Source organism: Phodopus roborovskii, unplaced genomic scaffold, assembly GCF_943737965.1.
Source record: "Phodopus roborovskii unplaced genomic scaffold, PHOROB, whole genome shotgun sequence".
NCBI classification, from domain to species: Eukaryota; Metazoa; Chordata; class Mammalia; order Rodentia; family Cricetidae; genus Phodopus; species Phodopus roborovskii.
In genome coordinates, this window is record NW_026126469.1 from 3220390 (window position 1) to 3235828 (window position 15439).

The 15439-nt window shown below is 46.8% G+C and overlaps 1 protein-coding gene across 6 annotated transcripts in view; it reads left to right on the top strand.

The window, feature by feature from the left end:
- The window catches only part of Tango2 (transport and golgi organization 2 homolog), a 42971-nt gene that overhangs the window by 6252 nt on the left and 21280 nt on the right, over nt 1–15439 (top strand). For all 6 annotated transcript variants that reach the window (XM_051191035.1, XM_051191036.1, XM_051191032.1 and 3 more), the window contains one exon: nt 13782–13875. In XM_051191035.1, coding sequence (XP_051046992.1) covers nt 13820–13875 — 56 coding nt within the window. In that variant the 5' untranslated portion in view covers nt 13782–13819. Of the gene's footprint in view, nt 1–13781; nt 13876–15439 lie in introns of those variants that run through there.

Here is a 15439-nt window from a genome sequence, read left to right on the forward strand (position 1 = left end):
GCACTCTGTTTAACTGCTTGCTTTTATCCTCTCTTTGGGGAAGTTGTGAGCTGGACTTGTTCCTGCAGAGGTTCTGGGTTCTTTTCCTAGCACCTAGATAGCAGATTACAACTGTAGTTCCAGGACTTTTACAGGCCAGGACTTTTGCAGGCGCCAGGCATGCACAGGGTACACAGATATACAAGTAAGTAAAAGAGTCACATATATGAAATAAATATCTTTTTTTTTCTTAACAAAAGAATGACATAAACCAGGCAGTGGTGGCACATGCCTTTAATCCCGGTGCACGGGAGACAGAGGCAGTTGCATCTCTTTGAGGTCAAGGCCAGCCTAGTCTACAAAACAAGTTCTAGAACAGCCAGGGCTACACAGAGAAACCCTATTTTTGGGAAACAAACAAAAAAGGCAAGAATGCCATATTTTGTCTGGGTGTGGTGGCCCACACCTTTAATCCCAGTACCTGGGAAATAGAGGTGGGAGATCTCTAAGACTTTGAGGTCAGCTTGGTCTGTGTGACAGTTCAAGACCCACCAGGGCTCCTGTTACAAAAAAAAAAAAAAAAAAAAAAAAAAAAACCAGAATGCCCTATTTATTTGTTTTTTAATACACAGTGAGGTGATAGAAGCCACCTGAAGGCCAGGCCTGTCCTTAGTATGGGGCTTGGGGGTTGGGAGCAGTCTGGCCTCCTACCAAGGGGAAGCTGAAATGCAAGGCTGCCCTGTATCCACAGCTAACTGTCATGTTTGGTTTGTGCTATTCCTGTGAACTGTGAAGAGACAATGACACCCTGGTGTGAGGCTGAATTAATGTCTTATATATAACATGGGGGAGATCTGAGGAGAAGGTGTCACAGGAGAGACTATGTCATGAGGAGCTGCTATGTAGTAGCTGGAATGAGCAGCACTGGCTTAAGGGGCTCTGGCTGCCAAGATGGGAGGGGAGGAGGGCGCTGTTGCTGATTGGTTGCTGGGAGAATTTCCAGCCATCAGGATTTCTTAGCCAAGGTCTCAGGAACAGTAACACAGTGTTCCTTCCATGTGTGTTTACCTCCTCTGCTGGCTGCTCCCTGGAGCCCAGATCACAGCCCATCATATCAGGAGTTTCTGTCTGTCTCGTCCTGCCCAAAAGGACGGCTTCACCCCCCCACACCCCCCCAGGGACTACCACAGGCAACAGCAATTTGGCTGCTTGAGGTGGGCTGTAAGCCCAGGGGACCTGTGCACTGACCATCCTCCCCAGACTAGGCAGCCTTAAAAATGTATTTTTACTCCTTCTAGTTAAATGTGTCTGTCAGCTGACTGCCCAAATCACATGTCCAAAACCTTGATCCATACAACCATGGGAGACTGTCTCAAATTGTTAGACCTCCAGCTGGGAAGTCAGGGAAAAAAATTTCTCCTGTTCCTGTGTGTGTCTCCGTGTTTCTGCCTACATGTCCTGCTTGCTGTTCCTCTAGGCACACGCCCAGGTGTGTGATGCTGTTGTCAGGCAGTCCATCTGTGCTCTCCCTGTGCCTGTGTTCTGGATCATGACACATATGCTCTTACTTTCTGTCTCTTCTCCATCTGCATGGGTAGAGTAGGTTGTATAGGCTTTCTTCCTTGAAACATGCTAACTGTAAGTTTTCAACACCTCACTTGATGTATTCTACCAGGGAGCCCAGCCATTCACAGTCAGATGCAGAAACTATTGCTGGCACCCAGGCCTCTGCTTCCTGCCCTCTGCCTGTCCCTGAAACCAGATGGTCCTGTCTGCCTTCTGGCCCCATGGACAAGTCTGCTTATTTCTAGTCATTGTATAAAAGACAGAGTGATACTTGTCCTCCTGGCTGTTACATCCCTGCTGCTGCCTCAGGAGCAGGGACTTGTTGCTGTTTGTCATTGTGTGGTGCTATAGGACAGGGACAGCACCATTGGAAGGCTACAAGCTAGCTTTGAGCTATGAGAGCTTCGGGTGTAACATATTAGAGCACTTGTAAGCAAGCTAGGGCACGATTGGGGCTGTGGGCTCCATCCCTAGCACCACATGCACATACAGTATTGAAGGCTGTACACCTCCTCACTGTGTTATCTCACAGGTTTTGGTATTGGCACGCTATCTCGCATAGCTAACACGGATAGTGCTATTACTGGACTTTGATCACAGCTTGTGTCCCAACACAGTTCTGTCACTGTCTTCAGTAAATCAAATAAAAAACACAAATTAAGGGACCAGAGAGACAGATCACCTGTTAAAAGTACTGGCTGCTCTTGCAGAGGACCCAGGTTCAGTTCCCAGCACCTACATGAGATCTCACAACTGTCCCTAGGCACATACAAGGCACACAGACACACCTGGAGAAAACCCTTTATACACATAAAATAAATCTTAAAAAAGAAGCTGGGTGGTGGTGTCAGACACCTTTAATCCCAGTACTCAGGAGGCAGAGGCAGGCAGATCTTTGTGAGTTTGAGGCCAGCCTGGTCTCAAAGAGAGTTCCAGGACAGACTCCAAACCTACAGAGAAACCCTGTCTCGAAAAAAAAAAAAAAAAAAAAAAAAAAAAAAAGTACCCAGTTTAATAGTGGCAAGCAGAAAAAGATTTATTCAGTGTAGCCACATTGGAAAGAAGGACAAAGAGATTGTGTAACATACCTGCCCCTTACCCTTGCCTCCAAGTCAGATGCTCTGAGATGGATTTCAGGAGAGCATATCTTTTCACAGTGCTGGTGTATGGGGGGGGGTGGCTATTATATAGAGGAATTACCATCCTTGTATTTGGAGCCTTTAGAGAAGGATCTCTGAATTTTAGCAGATTGATGAAGGTGCTAAATGGGAATAATTTATAAAACTAATCCTGGTGTTCACCCTACCTTGGGGCTGCTACATGCCAATGGCTTAGCAGTTTAGGGAAGGTGGTAGATAACCTGTAAAGCCTGGCTGACCCCTCCACAGGGGTGGGCAGCCTATCACATCCATCTACAGAGACCCTAACCAGAGGGTACAGATAAGGAGAAGGTAAGAAGTATCACTCAGCAGTCCCCAGGTCATTTTATAGGGTGTGAGTCTCTGGAGGCCCCTTCTGGCTTCCCTCAGCTTCTGCCTTTTCTACCAGCTGGAGAGTCCTAGAGAATTCCAGTCCCTAGTTCCTAACTGCTCCAATTGAGTAGTTAGAATGGGGGCACACATGTTTATTCAGTATATCCTCATTCCTTCAGAAGTACCAGTTACTGTGCAGCATTGGCTTCTAGAACTGACCTTAAACTTGAAGAGTGACTGAAGATGACCTTGAACTTTTGATCTTCCCATCCATCTCCTAAATGATAGAATTCTATGTATGTATTTACCATGGCCAGTATGTAGTATTTCATTGCCACAGCAGAATATCCAAAGCAGGCTGACTTTTTAAAGAAATCAGATTTTTTTTTTAAGCTCGTAATTTTAGATGTTGAAAGTCTGAAAGGTACAAACTCTGGCAAGCCCTGGCACCCCACTTGCCTGGCAGATGACAGTGACAAGAGCATATGTAAGAAAGCTCTTATAATATTTTACTTTTGCAAAAGCCCCATAAGCCACCACCACCCCCTTTAGTCCCTTCCAAGGCCAGTATGCTCACTGACCCAAGAGCCTCTCTCTAGGCCTAAATTATTTTTTTCTTTTAACTTATTTTTATGTGTATTGGTGTTTTGCCTACATGTATATATGCATACCGCATGCGTGTAGTGCTCTTGGAGGCTAAAAGAGGGCATTGGATCCTCTGGAACTAGTTACATACAGTCTTAAGCTATCACATGGGTGCTGGGACTTGAACCCAGGTCCTCTGGAAGAGCCAGTGCTCCTAACCACTGAGCCATCTGTCCAGTTTTAGAGATCTTAACACCTTTTAGCTGAGTTTGGGATTCATCCAAACCATAGCATCTGTGAATAGCCAGGGAAGAAACCAGCTCTCCAGACATTAGAGAAAGAACTGAGGTGAAGGTTAACTGCACAAGTGAAGCCTGCTGGGCCTGAGGGCTCAGCAGACGATGTGATGAAGTAGGGCAGGCTGGGTGGCTCAGAAGGAAACCCAGGGACTGGCTCAGCACTTGAGAAGCCCAGTTTTGCCTCCCACCTTGCACCATCCAAACAGACAGACAAGGCCAATTGAAGAGCCAGGAAAGAAGGGAATCTCACTTTGGGATAGGAGATGTAAACCTTGTATGGTAGAGATGGAAATTTTAACCAGGTGTGGCATATATCTATGATCCCAGGACTCAAGAGGTAAAGGCAGGAGGAAGAGGAGTTCAAAGCTATTGTAACTTAAATTCAGGTTCATGAGAAGGAGCTGACATGAGATTAGCACTCAAAAGAGCTTTGTTAGTGGGAAAGCAGGCCCTCAAGTCCAAAGAAGAGCTTCATTTGGAAGGGTATCTGCTATGTGTATCATGACAGGGGACCTGCAGGCAAGATACACCCGTCTAAGTTAGGGTTTCTGTTGCTGTGAAGAAACATCATGGCCACAGCAATTCTTATAAAGAAAAACATTTAATTGAGGTGGCAGCTTAGAGTTTTAGAGATTCAGTCCATTGTCATAATGGTGGACCATGGTGTGCAGGCAGACATGGTGCTGGAGAAGTAACTGAGAGGTCTACATCTTGCAGGCAACAGGAAGCTGTCTATCTCAGTGGGCATAGCATGAGCATATATGCGACTTCAAAGCCCACCTCCACAGTGACACACTTCCTCCAACACCTACTCTACAGGCCACACCTGGGGCCATTTTCTTTCAAACCACCATAACCTCTCAATTTTAAAATAGCATGGCCATAGACAGCCATGACAGGACCCTTAAGGGAAAGAGAATCTTTCCTTCAAAATGTGGAGTAGGGTTTTTCAGGGAAGGTAGGCAGACTCCATACTGGGAGATTGAGCTCCTGTTTCAGAAGCAGAGAGGCAGCTCTGGGTAGGATTTAGAGTTGGGGGCAGGGCTTGCTTTTTCCACAGAAGCCTGAATGACACTCCAAAGTTACAGAATGCACTTGACAGTTCTTTGTGCTGAGGGACCTGACTGCCTGTACTACGTGAGATAAGACTTTTGCTAGGCAACTCCACAAAGCTGAAAGAAGGTTATGGTCGGTCATGAAGCAGGCATATAGATACCCACACCCACCAAAAAGTAGGGAAACCCACCTGGAGAATGGGATCCCAGGAGGGGTGAAGCGACCTCAGAGACAGTCTGAATGGTCAGTGACTACTGGGACAGTTCTTGAAAGCATTAATAGCAAATAAACCAGGAATGTCTGAAAACTCATTCCCGATCATCTCTGTACCAAGAATAACTCTACTGGGCATGGTGGCAAATGCCTTTCATTCCAGCATTTGGGAGGCTAAGGCAGGTGGATGTCTGAATTTGAGGCTAGGCTGGTCTACATAGTAACATAAGGATACCCTGTCTAAAACAAACAAACAAACAAAAACAGCTCAAATTCAGGACACTTTCTTTGTGGTTTTCAGAATTGGCTAGTTGTTAGGACCAGGGAATCTGAGCCATGATTCTGGAAAGACTTCCACCAGCAGCCTTAGAAGCCTGGAAGTCCTGAGCATCATGGTGAACACTCTTGCTTTTCACATTTTGCACATCTTTCTGGCGTGGTCCAGGGGTGCCCAGTAATACCAGTAGGTATGGGATGCACTGAAAATTTTCCTTCCTGGCAGTGACTTTGTCTATGGTAGTGACTGGCAGCCTTGAAGTTCAGTCCTAGTACCCCTCCCTGTCATCTTCCTGGCATGGTCAGCAGGGACATTGCTAGGTCCTGAGTGCTGTTATTCCTGGTCCTTACCCAACAGAGGCTACATGTGTCCTCCTGAGCATCCATTCTATTTGGGGCTGACCCTGTACTTATTTGTCAGAGCTAGCCATGACTCTGGTTATTCAGCTGGAGGTGGGGAGGTTCTATAGTTAAGGACAGCTTAGAATGAGCTAGGATACTCTTAGAGTTGGAAGTATTGAGGTCACAGGACATTGATAACTTTCTTTGCTATCTTGTCTGTATAGATGGACCTTGGCTGTCTTCAGACATGGGCGACATGGGCAGAGCTCTACAGTCATAGATGTTTATCCATTCATTGTGTATTAACCAGTTCTCCCCACCCCAGAAAGTGGACAGCTTTCTGCAGAGCATATACCAGGACTCTTTTTGGACTGGGAGGAATTCCCATGTAGGCAGGGGACAGGTGGTGGTGGAGGTCTTGTGCTTTGCACATACTGGAGAAACTTTGACTACCTTTCCTTCCATTATCTGCCTAAGGTATTCTAATTTTCTATAAACACTCCAAGAATAAAACTAATATTAATAAAATATGGGACTAGCTGTACTTTGTGATTAACCCCCCCCCCCCAAGACAGGGTTTCTCTGTATTGCTTTGGAGCCTGTCCTGGAACTAACTCTCTGTAGACCAGGCTGGTCTTGAACTCACAGAGATCTGCCTGCCTCTGCCTCCTGAGCACTGAGGTTAAAGGTGTGTGCCAGCAACACCCGGTGTGATACTCAGTTTTTAAGATCTTTTCTATTTATTTATGTATTTTATGTATTTGGGTGTTTGGTCAGCATATATATCTGCACAGCAGGAGAGGGAACCAAATCTCATTACAGGTGGTTGTGACCTGTATTTGCTGGGAATTGAACTCAGAACTTCAGAAGAGCAGCCAGTGCTCTTAATTGTTGAGCTATCTCTCCAGCCCCTGTATGTAATACTCAGTTTTTATAATTCAGATCTAACTTGTCTACTATAGGTTCATGTTTTCTTTGTCCTCCCAGGAGGCATCACAATTTTGGGAGACTATGGAACCTTTAAGGGTGAGGCCTAGTTGGTGAGAGTGAACATGGTGGTGACTCAAACCTTTAATTTCAGCATGTGGGAGGCTGACGCAGGTGGCCTTTGTGAGATGGAGACCAGCCTGATCTACATAGTTCTAGGACAGTCAGATCTGAGACCCTGTCTCAAAAAAACAAAAAACACAACTAAAAACAACAAGAGAGAAAGGTCATTAGGGATGTGGTGGTGTATGGGAAGCCACAGCCCCAAGGTGGTGCCTGGCTGGATGCCAGTTAGTCAGAGCTTAGCCGTAAACAAGCCAGCCCCAAGGTGGAGCCTGGCTGGATGTGAGGTAGTCCAAGCTTAGCTGTAAACAAGCCTTATTTGGAAGTGCTTGATGGATCTGGAGTGCTTCCTCCTTCTGTGTGGCCTATCCGGGATTGCCAGATGGCATGAGCTGATTGGGCAGTGAGCGCATATTTAAGGGCTTGTTGGGGCTGGGAGGAGCAGAAGATTGTTCAAGATTCCTGAATAAACTGCTTAAAGAAGAGTCCAAGCTTTGGGTCTTCCTTGCTGGTGGTCGCAACAGTGGTGGGCCTTTAAAGGTTATACCTAGCCCTGGTTCAAACTATTGTCTGCTTCTTGGTTCCTTGTGACATGAGGTGCCTCTTCTGCATGCTCAGTCGTGGTCTCCACCATAGCTTCCCTGCCATGATGGTCAGAAACTATGAGCCCCAATCATCTTTCTTCTCCAAGTTATTTCTTTCAGATGTTGTCACAGTGAAATTAAAAAAAAAAAAACTACTGTGGCCAGGAAGGTAGGGTCATTTTTTGCAACTAAGCCTAACAGTGTGGTTTTTTAAGTCTTTGGAATTGTTCTGCAATTTACAAGTTTGGAGAGCTAGACTAGAGAAGCCCCAAAATGTCTTAAGCTTCATTCATTGGACATTCTGGTGCAGTTGAATGGACAGGATGCTCCTGGAAATTCAGGTGGCAAAGACTGCTCCTGAGATTTCAGAGGGGTGGAAACTACTGGTAAGTGAACCAGCACCCATTTGGGTTGCCTTCTGTCTAATAATTTGCCTACATCCTGTTAGTGTCCTGAAATTTTGAATGAAGCTAAACTCAGAACTAATGGACTAATCAGTTTGTTGGAGGAAATTTAACCAGGTTTGTAGTGAGAATTAGGAACAAAAAGAACGGAAAATAGGAAGAAACATGTTATTTGGCCAGGAAGGGAGATTAGATGTATTTAAAGGTGTATGTGAAGATTGGGTGTTGGTAGTGCATACCCTTAATCCCAGCACTCCAGGGAGGCAGAAGCAGGTTGAATCTCGGTGAGTTCGAGGCCAGCCTGGACTGCAGAGAGAGTTCCAGGACAGGCTCCAAAGCTACACAGAAACCCTGTCTCAAAACAAAAAACAAACAAACAAAAAAGGTGAAGCTAGTGTAGGTAGAGAGGCAAGAGCTATTAGTGGCAGGGGCATGTGGATCTCTAAGTTGGAGGCCAGCCAGAGCTACACAGAGAAACCCTGTCTCAAAAACAGACAACAAAAAGAAGCCACATACTTAGTGCTATGAAGGGAAAAGTGCTTTGAAGGCATTTCAGGAGGTGATAGGACCTTACCCATCAAAGGCCCCAGGGTAGAACTCTGAAAACTCATTTGAAAAGAGAGATGTCAGGTGTAAGTAGATCAGGATCTGTCTGCCTGCTGAAGTAACTTGTAGATGTGTTAGAGTTAGAGAAATGGGCTTCCCTCTGGCCCAGGTGTCCAGATTCACAGTTCAGACATGGCTAAGGAGTCTGTGGTGTGGATGTCAAACTCTGTGCTTGACAATATAAAGTTAAGTCCCAGACTTAGCAATGGAGATCAACCGCTTAGGTCTAGGGTCCTCCCCTGGTGACATTCAGGGGAGGAGCTTGTCCTTCCTTTCATGTGAAGTAGAATGTAGGGCTCTTGGAATCACTACAGAGTTGCTATGTTGTCAACAATATGTAGTATTTTTCATTCAGGGACTATGCGTATCTGACTATGCGTATCTTAATTCTTAGTGTTATATTGCTGTGATGAAACACCATAACCCAAAGCAAACAGGGCAAGAACCTGGAGACAGAAGCTCCATGCATAGGTCCTGGGATAGCCCTGCCCGTGTCTTGCTCAGCCTTCTTTCTAGAACCTAGGACCTGGGACTACTAGCTGAGGGATGTCACCACACAGAATAGATCACATTAAGAAAATGCCCTACAGGCTTGTCTACAGCCCAATGTTATGGTGGCATTTTCTTAATTGGCTTCCTTTCTCTCAATGACTGTTGAGCTGACATACAACTAGCCAGCACAGTGGACATACTCTTCAATTCTGAGAGCTTATTGGCCTTCTTGTTTTCTTTTTGTTACTTCCCTATTTTCAGAGACTGTATTTTCAATTAATATTTGTCATGCCAAAAATAAGCCTGTTTTGGAACACACACACACACACACACACACACACACACACACACACACACACACAGATTATAAAAGAAGAGTGCTGCTGGGCATTGGTGCCACACACCTTTAATCCCAGCACTTGGGAGGCAGAGGCATTCGGATCTCCATGAGTTCGAGGCCAACCTGCTGTACAGAGTGAATTCCAGGACAGCCAGGGCTACACAGAGAAACCCTGTCTCAAAAAAGCAAAAACAAAGAAGAATGCTGCCAGGGTGCCTTGCTGGGAAGAGGCTGCTTAGGAAAGGCAGGGGTTCTCAGGCTCTGTACTATTATCTTAATGTATATGAGTGTTCTGCTTGCATGTATGAACGTGTACTATGCATTGCCTCATTCTACGGAGGATAAAAGGGGTGTCAGACCCTAGAGCTACAGACATTTACAAGCCATTATGTGGGTCCTGGGAACTAAGCCATCTTTCCAGCCCTTGTTTGCTTTTTGATTAAAGCATTTGGGAGCTACTACAACCAAGGTCCACGAGGATCTGGTGGCTATGTTACTGTCACAAGATGATGGTTTTGCAGGCTTACAGGATGTAAGAATTGCAAGGATATGAAGGCTTGCTACTAGACCAAAGGTTCTCAACCTTCCCAATGTTGTAGTGACACCACCTCATGTTGTGATGACCCCCAGCCATAAAATTATTTTTGTTGCTACTTCATAACTAACTTTGCTGCTGTTATGAATTATAATGTAAATATCTGATATGTAGAATATCTGATATGTGACCCCTGAGAAAGGATCATTTGACCCAAAGGTTTTTTTTTTTTTTTAAGCCAAGTCTTAGGCCAGGCAATGTGTAGCAAGGTTATATTTCCTGATATTTCCTGAGGTGATTCCCTGCGTGCATGATGTGTAAAGCTTTAAGGATGAAATACAGATTGTGGGAGGTACCAGGAATGTGAAATGTCATTGAGGACAGAGCCTGGAGGCTATGAGTGGAGCCAGCTCATCTGTACTCCAGGCAAAAGGACTGTGGGTTGGGGCTAGCCAAGCCCTGTAGAGCACACATCACACTACTTGCCCTAGATGTCAAACTTGAAGCTACAGAATTTAATGTTTTTCCTAATGTTTTCCTGTGTTGTTTGTTCTAATCTTTCCTTATTATGTAGGATGGTTGTGTTTAGTCTGGGTTTGGCCATTTACATAGCTCATGATCAGGTACAGGCCTGAGAACAACAGTTCTCTGGCCCCATGGGAACTTCGGGGCCAATGTCTTGGCAGGACAAAGAGGTAGGTACAGCTGGGCTCAGTGGACTGGCTGTGGAAGTGGCCTGCATGGAATGAAGCCTGTTGGTGGGCTTAAGATCCACCTTTCATGAGGAGTGTAGTGAATCTAGCAGTTCTCAGATGGGTAAGGGAGTGAGGGGGTTAGTGTTTATCAGGGAGCAGAGGCCACTACATGCCCTTGGACCAGGGTACTTCCCTCTTTGAGCCACTGTGTGGTGACTTCTTGCAGGGCCAAAGTTTAGATGTTAATGAAGAAATACCAAGATCACCTCAACTCAAGGTGATTTGATAGGAGGATACAGAGTCCAAAAAAAGGCGTTCATGTTCATGGTTTATTTCAAGGGATGGATGGGCACAGATTAAAAGCCACAATAGAAAAGGGACAGAGCACAGAATCCAGAAGAGGCTCCTGTTCACCAGTTCTCACTGAAGCTGTGTGCCCTGCTCAGTTTTCTCAGCAGTAATGTGTGAAACAACACACATGGGATTTGCCAGCAACCTGCTAACCTGGGTACACAGTGTTTTACTGGTACTTCACTTGTGGATTTGGCAGATTGCTAGTCTATGTGGCTGACATTACTGTGTATGCATCTGATAGCTACATGGCCCAAGGCCACCATCACAAGTCATAGTGGCATAGCCTATCTGGCATTGCCCAAGCCTTCATGTCATGAGGACACTTCCCAAAAGACATTCCAAAGATAGTAGTTGGAATGTACAGGGTGCTGGTATCCCAGGCCTGCTCACCGCACACTCCTTGACTGCCAGAACTGTGTACTAGTATTGGTGGAGGTCGCCCTGGGAAGTGGAGTGCTAAATGTCGCTTGGCAGGCCAAGGACATAGAGTGAGCCCCTGTCCAGTGACAAGTGCTGTGAGAGCCGGGTGCCCTGGACTTGTAACCTCAAGAACCTTCAGCATGGATCCTTGTCCCTGGGCTAGCACTTTTTAGTGTGGTTTATCTCAGCACTTGTTCAGTGCTTTTGGAGAAATCCACGATTGGGATTTCAGCCTCTTGTGCTCAGTAGGCTTCCTGCTCTCTCCTCACCTATGTCCACAAATGTCCAGACAGGGGTTTTGTTTTCCATTTTATTGTATGTGTGTGGGTGTTTTTCTTACATGTGTGTCTGTGTGCCACATATGTGCAGTGGCCATGGGGCCCAGAAAAGGCATTGGATTCCCTGGAACTGGAGTTGCCACCATGTGCATGCAGGGAAATGAACCTAGGTCCTCAGAAGAGCAGCCAGTGCTCTTAACTGCTAAGCTATTTCTCCAGCTCTTCCAGCATTTTTTTTTTTCTTTTTTCCTCTCTCTTCATGGTGACTGACTGGTCTGGCCTTAGGCATTGAAGAATCCTATTTGGTCTTTAAAGACCCTTATGGTGGACCCCACCAGGCCCTGAAAGAGCTTCAGAACTCCATGGGTGCTGAATTGGAGACACCTGGCACTCACGGGCACTTGCTGGCAGCTTCTTGAGGGAAATATCTGGGCTCAGTGGAAGAAAGGATCTGCTTGGGACAGGTACAGTAGGAAAGATATGCTGGGTTTGCTGGCCAGAGAGGACAGAGGGCTGTTGGGCAGCGGGCCTGGCTTGAGTGGGGGGGTGAGGGATTGGAGAGAAAGGCAGTTCCTGATGGTCCCCTCCCAGGGGCTGGCTTTCCTCTGGTCCTTCTCTCCCAATGACTGCATCTTCATCGAGGCCGCAGCCCTGGGCTCTGCCAGCACCTCCAACTCCAGGCTGCCTGGAGACACATCGATGGCCTACCTGTGACCATGGAAACCTCACCACCACTCCAACTAAAGAGCTGGTCTGCTGCCCTTTTGGGCCAGCCAGGATTGGAGCTGAATTGGAGAAACACCCTTGCTCTCTGGCAATGTCTGGTGACAGTGGGCAGAACCGCCTCTGCCATGGCTCTGCCCAGTAGCTGGGTACACAGCCTAAGGAGGACCAAAGGAGACTAAGGTCCAGAGTGCTGGCCTCTTTTCTGACACCGGGAGCTGGCTTTTGTGTGTATCATTAGTCCAGGAGCCCCCATCCACAGCAGCTGGCCGGAGAGCCATGTAGTCCCTCCTGAGGTCCAGCACGATGCCAGTTCCTTGCACTGCCTCTGGATAATTGCTGGGTTGTCTCATTAAGCTGTGTCTTGAATGCTCATGAATTTACCATTTCTCAATGCCTCACCCCTCCACACACACAGATCTACTGTGCTTTGTAGTTCTTATAGCCATCATTTCTTAAAAAACTTTATAAAAGTTCCTTTTTGTCCTTTGTAAATAAACCCTGCCTTTTTTCTCTGTTACTTTCTCTATCCTGCTTTTGTTTTCCTATAATCAGACCATAGCTGGTTTATGATATGCATGTCAATCTTTCTTGTTAGCCAAGGTCACTGAATTTCAGGGTTCCTGGCCCCACAGTGGGAACCTGTCTCTGTTTCATAGAATGCTAGGTAGGCACAATTTCTCAGAGACCACCCCCTTTTAATTAAAATTATGTGTATGAATGTTTTGCTTGCATGTATGTGTGTGCACTGTGTGTGTGCCTGGTACCCACAGAGGCCATAATAGACACCATGAGACTGGAGTTACAGATGGTTGCAAGCTACCAATGGGTGCTGGGAACTGAATGGACCTGGGGCCTCTGAAAGAGCAGTGAGTGCCCTTAACCACTGAGACAACGCTTCAGCCCCACATCCAGTTTTCCAAGCCATCATCCCAGTTTGCAGCACTTTCCATAGAAAGCTTTCCTGAGCCGGCATGCTTCCCCCAGGTCTCTGAGGCCTGGGGCTCATGTGGCCATACTCACTTAGCACCCAGGTGTGTGTGCATGTGTCCATCACAGGTTTCTGCCTACCATGGTGTGTGTGTTGAACAAAGGACTGTGGGGACAGATATCACAGATCATATCAGGTGAGTGAGCCCTGATGCCTGGCCTTGGGTGCCGTTGGTCTGAAATGATGGTACCTTCCACAGTGGCTCATGAGGGAGTACCTGGTGCCATTTGGTGGGGAGAGGATTTGCTACTCCTTCACCCTAGCTTCACATATGGTTCCTATTGCTGCTGCTGCCCCTTCTAGTACCCCCATTCGGTATGTCCAGGGTCCAAGAGTGTCATGGTGGTGGAGTTACAAGGTGATGCTGATGAGCCCAGGTAAAGGACAATGTCTGTGATGTTACCAAGCACCTGGTCTCCCTTGTCCAGTCCCACTCACTGGTAGTATGTTCTGGACCATGGGGCATCTGAAAGGCCCTCTGATACTGCTGTTGACAACTCACTGTTCTCCTTTTCCCACAGACCTTGTGACCGTGTGAGCAAAATCACCTTTGTAACCCATGTGCATCATCTTCTTTAAGTTTGATCCTCGTCCTGTTTCCAAAAATGCATACAGGTAATAAATGCCTCTGCCATGCTGCACTGGGCCTGGGGTACATGGCTGCTCCTCACCACTGGGGTATCATGTATGCAAGAGACAAGGGCAGGCTGCTGGGTGAGTGGGCCAGGCTCTGAATGGCTAAGTTATGGTGTCTAGAGGCAACCTGTACAGGCCCAGTCCTGCTGTTCTGGACAGTGACTGCTTAGCCTGCTGTACTGGGAGGAGAACCACCCTAGAGCATGGACTCAGAGCTCATGTGCAGGTGTGGCAAGACAGAGGGACAGCGTGAAGTTCTGTGGGTTGTGATTCAGGCACAGCTGCAGAATTGGGGTGGCAATGACAGTGAGTAAGCTCTTTTGAGGTGGTCTGAGCACTGGAAGATTGAGGGAAGCATCCTTAGCTTTTCAGCTCTCAATATGAGGAGTGAAGAAACTGGAGTACTAGCCAAGGGTGCAGTGAACAGGGGGCAGGGAAGGGTGAACTGGGGGCTAGCCTGCCCTACTCTTCCCTACGTGTGAACTCATACAGTAGCCACTTTATTCTCCAGGACATGACAGTGTTTGTTTGTCCGTGTAAAGAATAGGGCAGAGATTTAACCCACAACTAGAAGTGGACTTTGAAACTCCACTCTCATGCATTTGCCTGGAGTCTTGTCTGCCTTCCTTCCTTCTTCCTTCCTTCCTTCCGTTTGTTTTTCAAGACAGGGTTTCTCTGTATAACAACCCTGGCTGTCCTGGAACTCACTGAGATCCACCTGCCTCTGCCTCCTAAGTGCTGGGATTAAAGGCATGTGCCACCACCCAACCTTTAAGATGTGTTATAGAAATGATCTGAATTGTTTCAGTGAGGGTCTCATGCTAGTCACTATGCAGAACAGCAGAGACACCACCATGCCTGTCACACCAACTGGGTTCCCTCATTTCAGATAGGGAGTAGAAATGCAGGGACTTAGCATCTCTTCCTGCAGAGGACAGACAGCAGGGTTGGATAAGGCTAAAGAGGCAATTCTAGTGGCCCTGACAGAAGATCAAAGGGAGGCAGGGTCCATTCTGCAGGTAGAATCTTACAAGGGAAGTGATAAAGAGATAGTTGCATTGAGGTGCTGGCTGATGAGAAGTGAATAGACATGAGAAATAGTCCCTATTCCAGGGCCCAGAGCAGAGCCCTATGTGTCACTCCCATATTAAGATCCACAATGGGGTGCTGGAGAGGTGGTTTGCTGCTCTTCTAGAGGCCAGTACCCACTTGGCAGTTTACAACTGTCTGTAATGTGAGTTCCAGGGAATACAGTGTCCTCCTCTGGCATCTGCAGACGCCAGGCACTCCAGTGATGCACAGATATATATATTTGCTACATGTAGCAAAACACCCATATCCGGTGGCAGTGGCACACACCTTTAAATCCCAGCACTCGGGAGGTAGAGGCAGGCAGATCTCTCTGAGTTCCAGGCCAGCCTGGTTTACAGAATGAGTTTCCAGGAAGCCAAGGCTACATAGAGAAACCCTGTCTCAAAAAATGGAAAAAAAAAAAAAAAGTGTTGTCAGTGAAGTATGGATCTGAGCCTTTGGGTACTAAGTT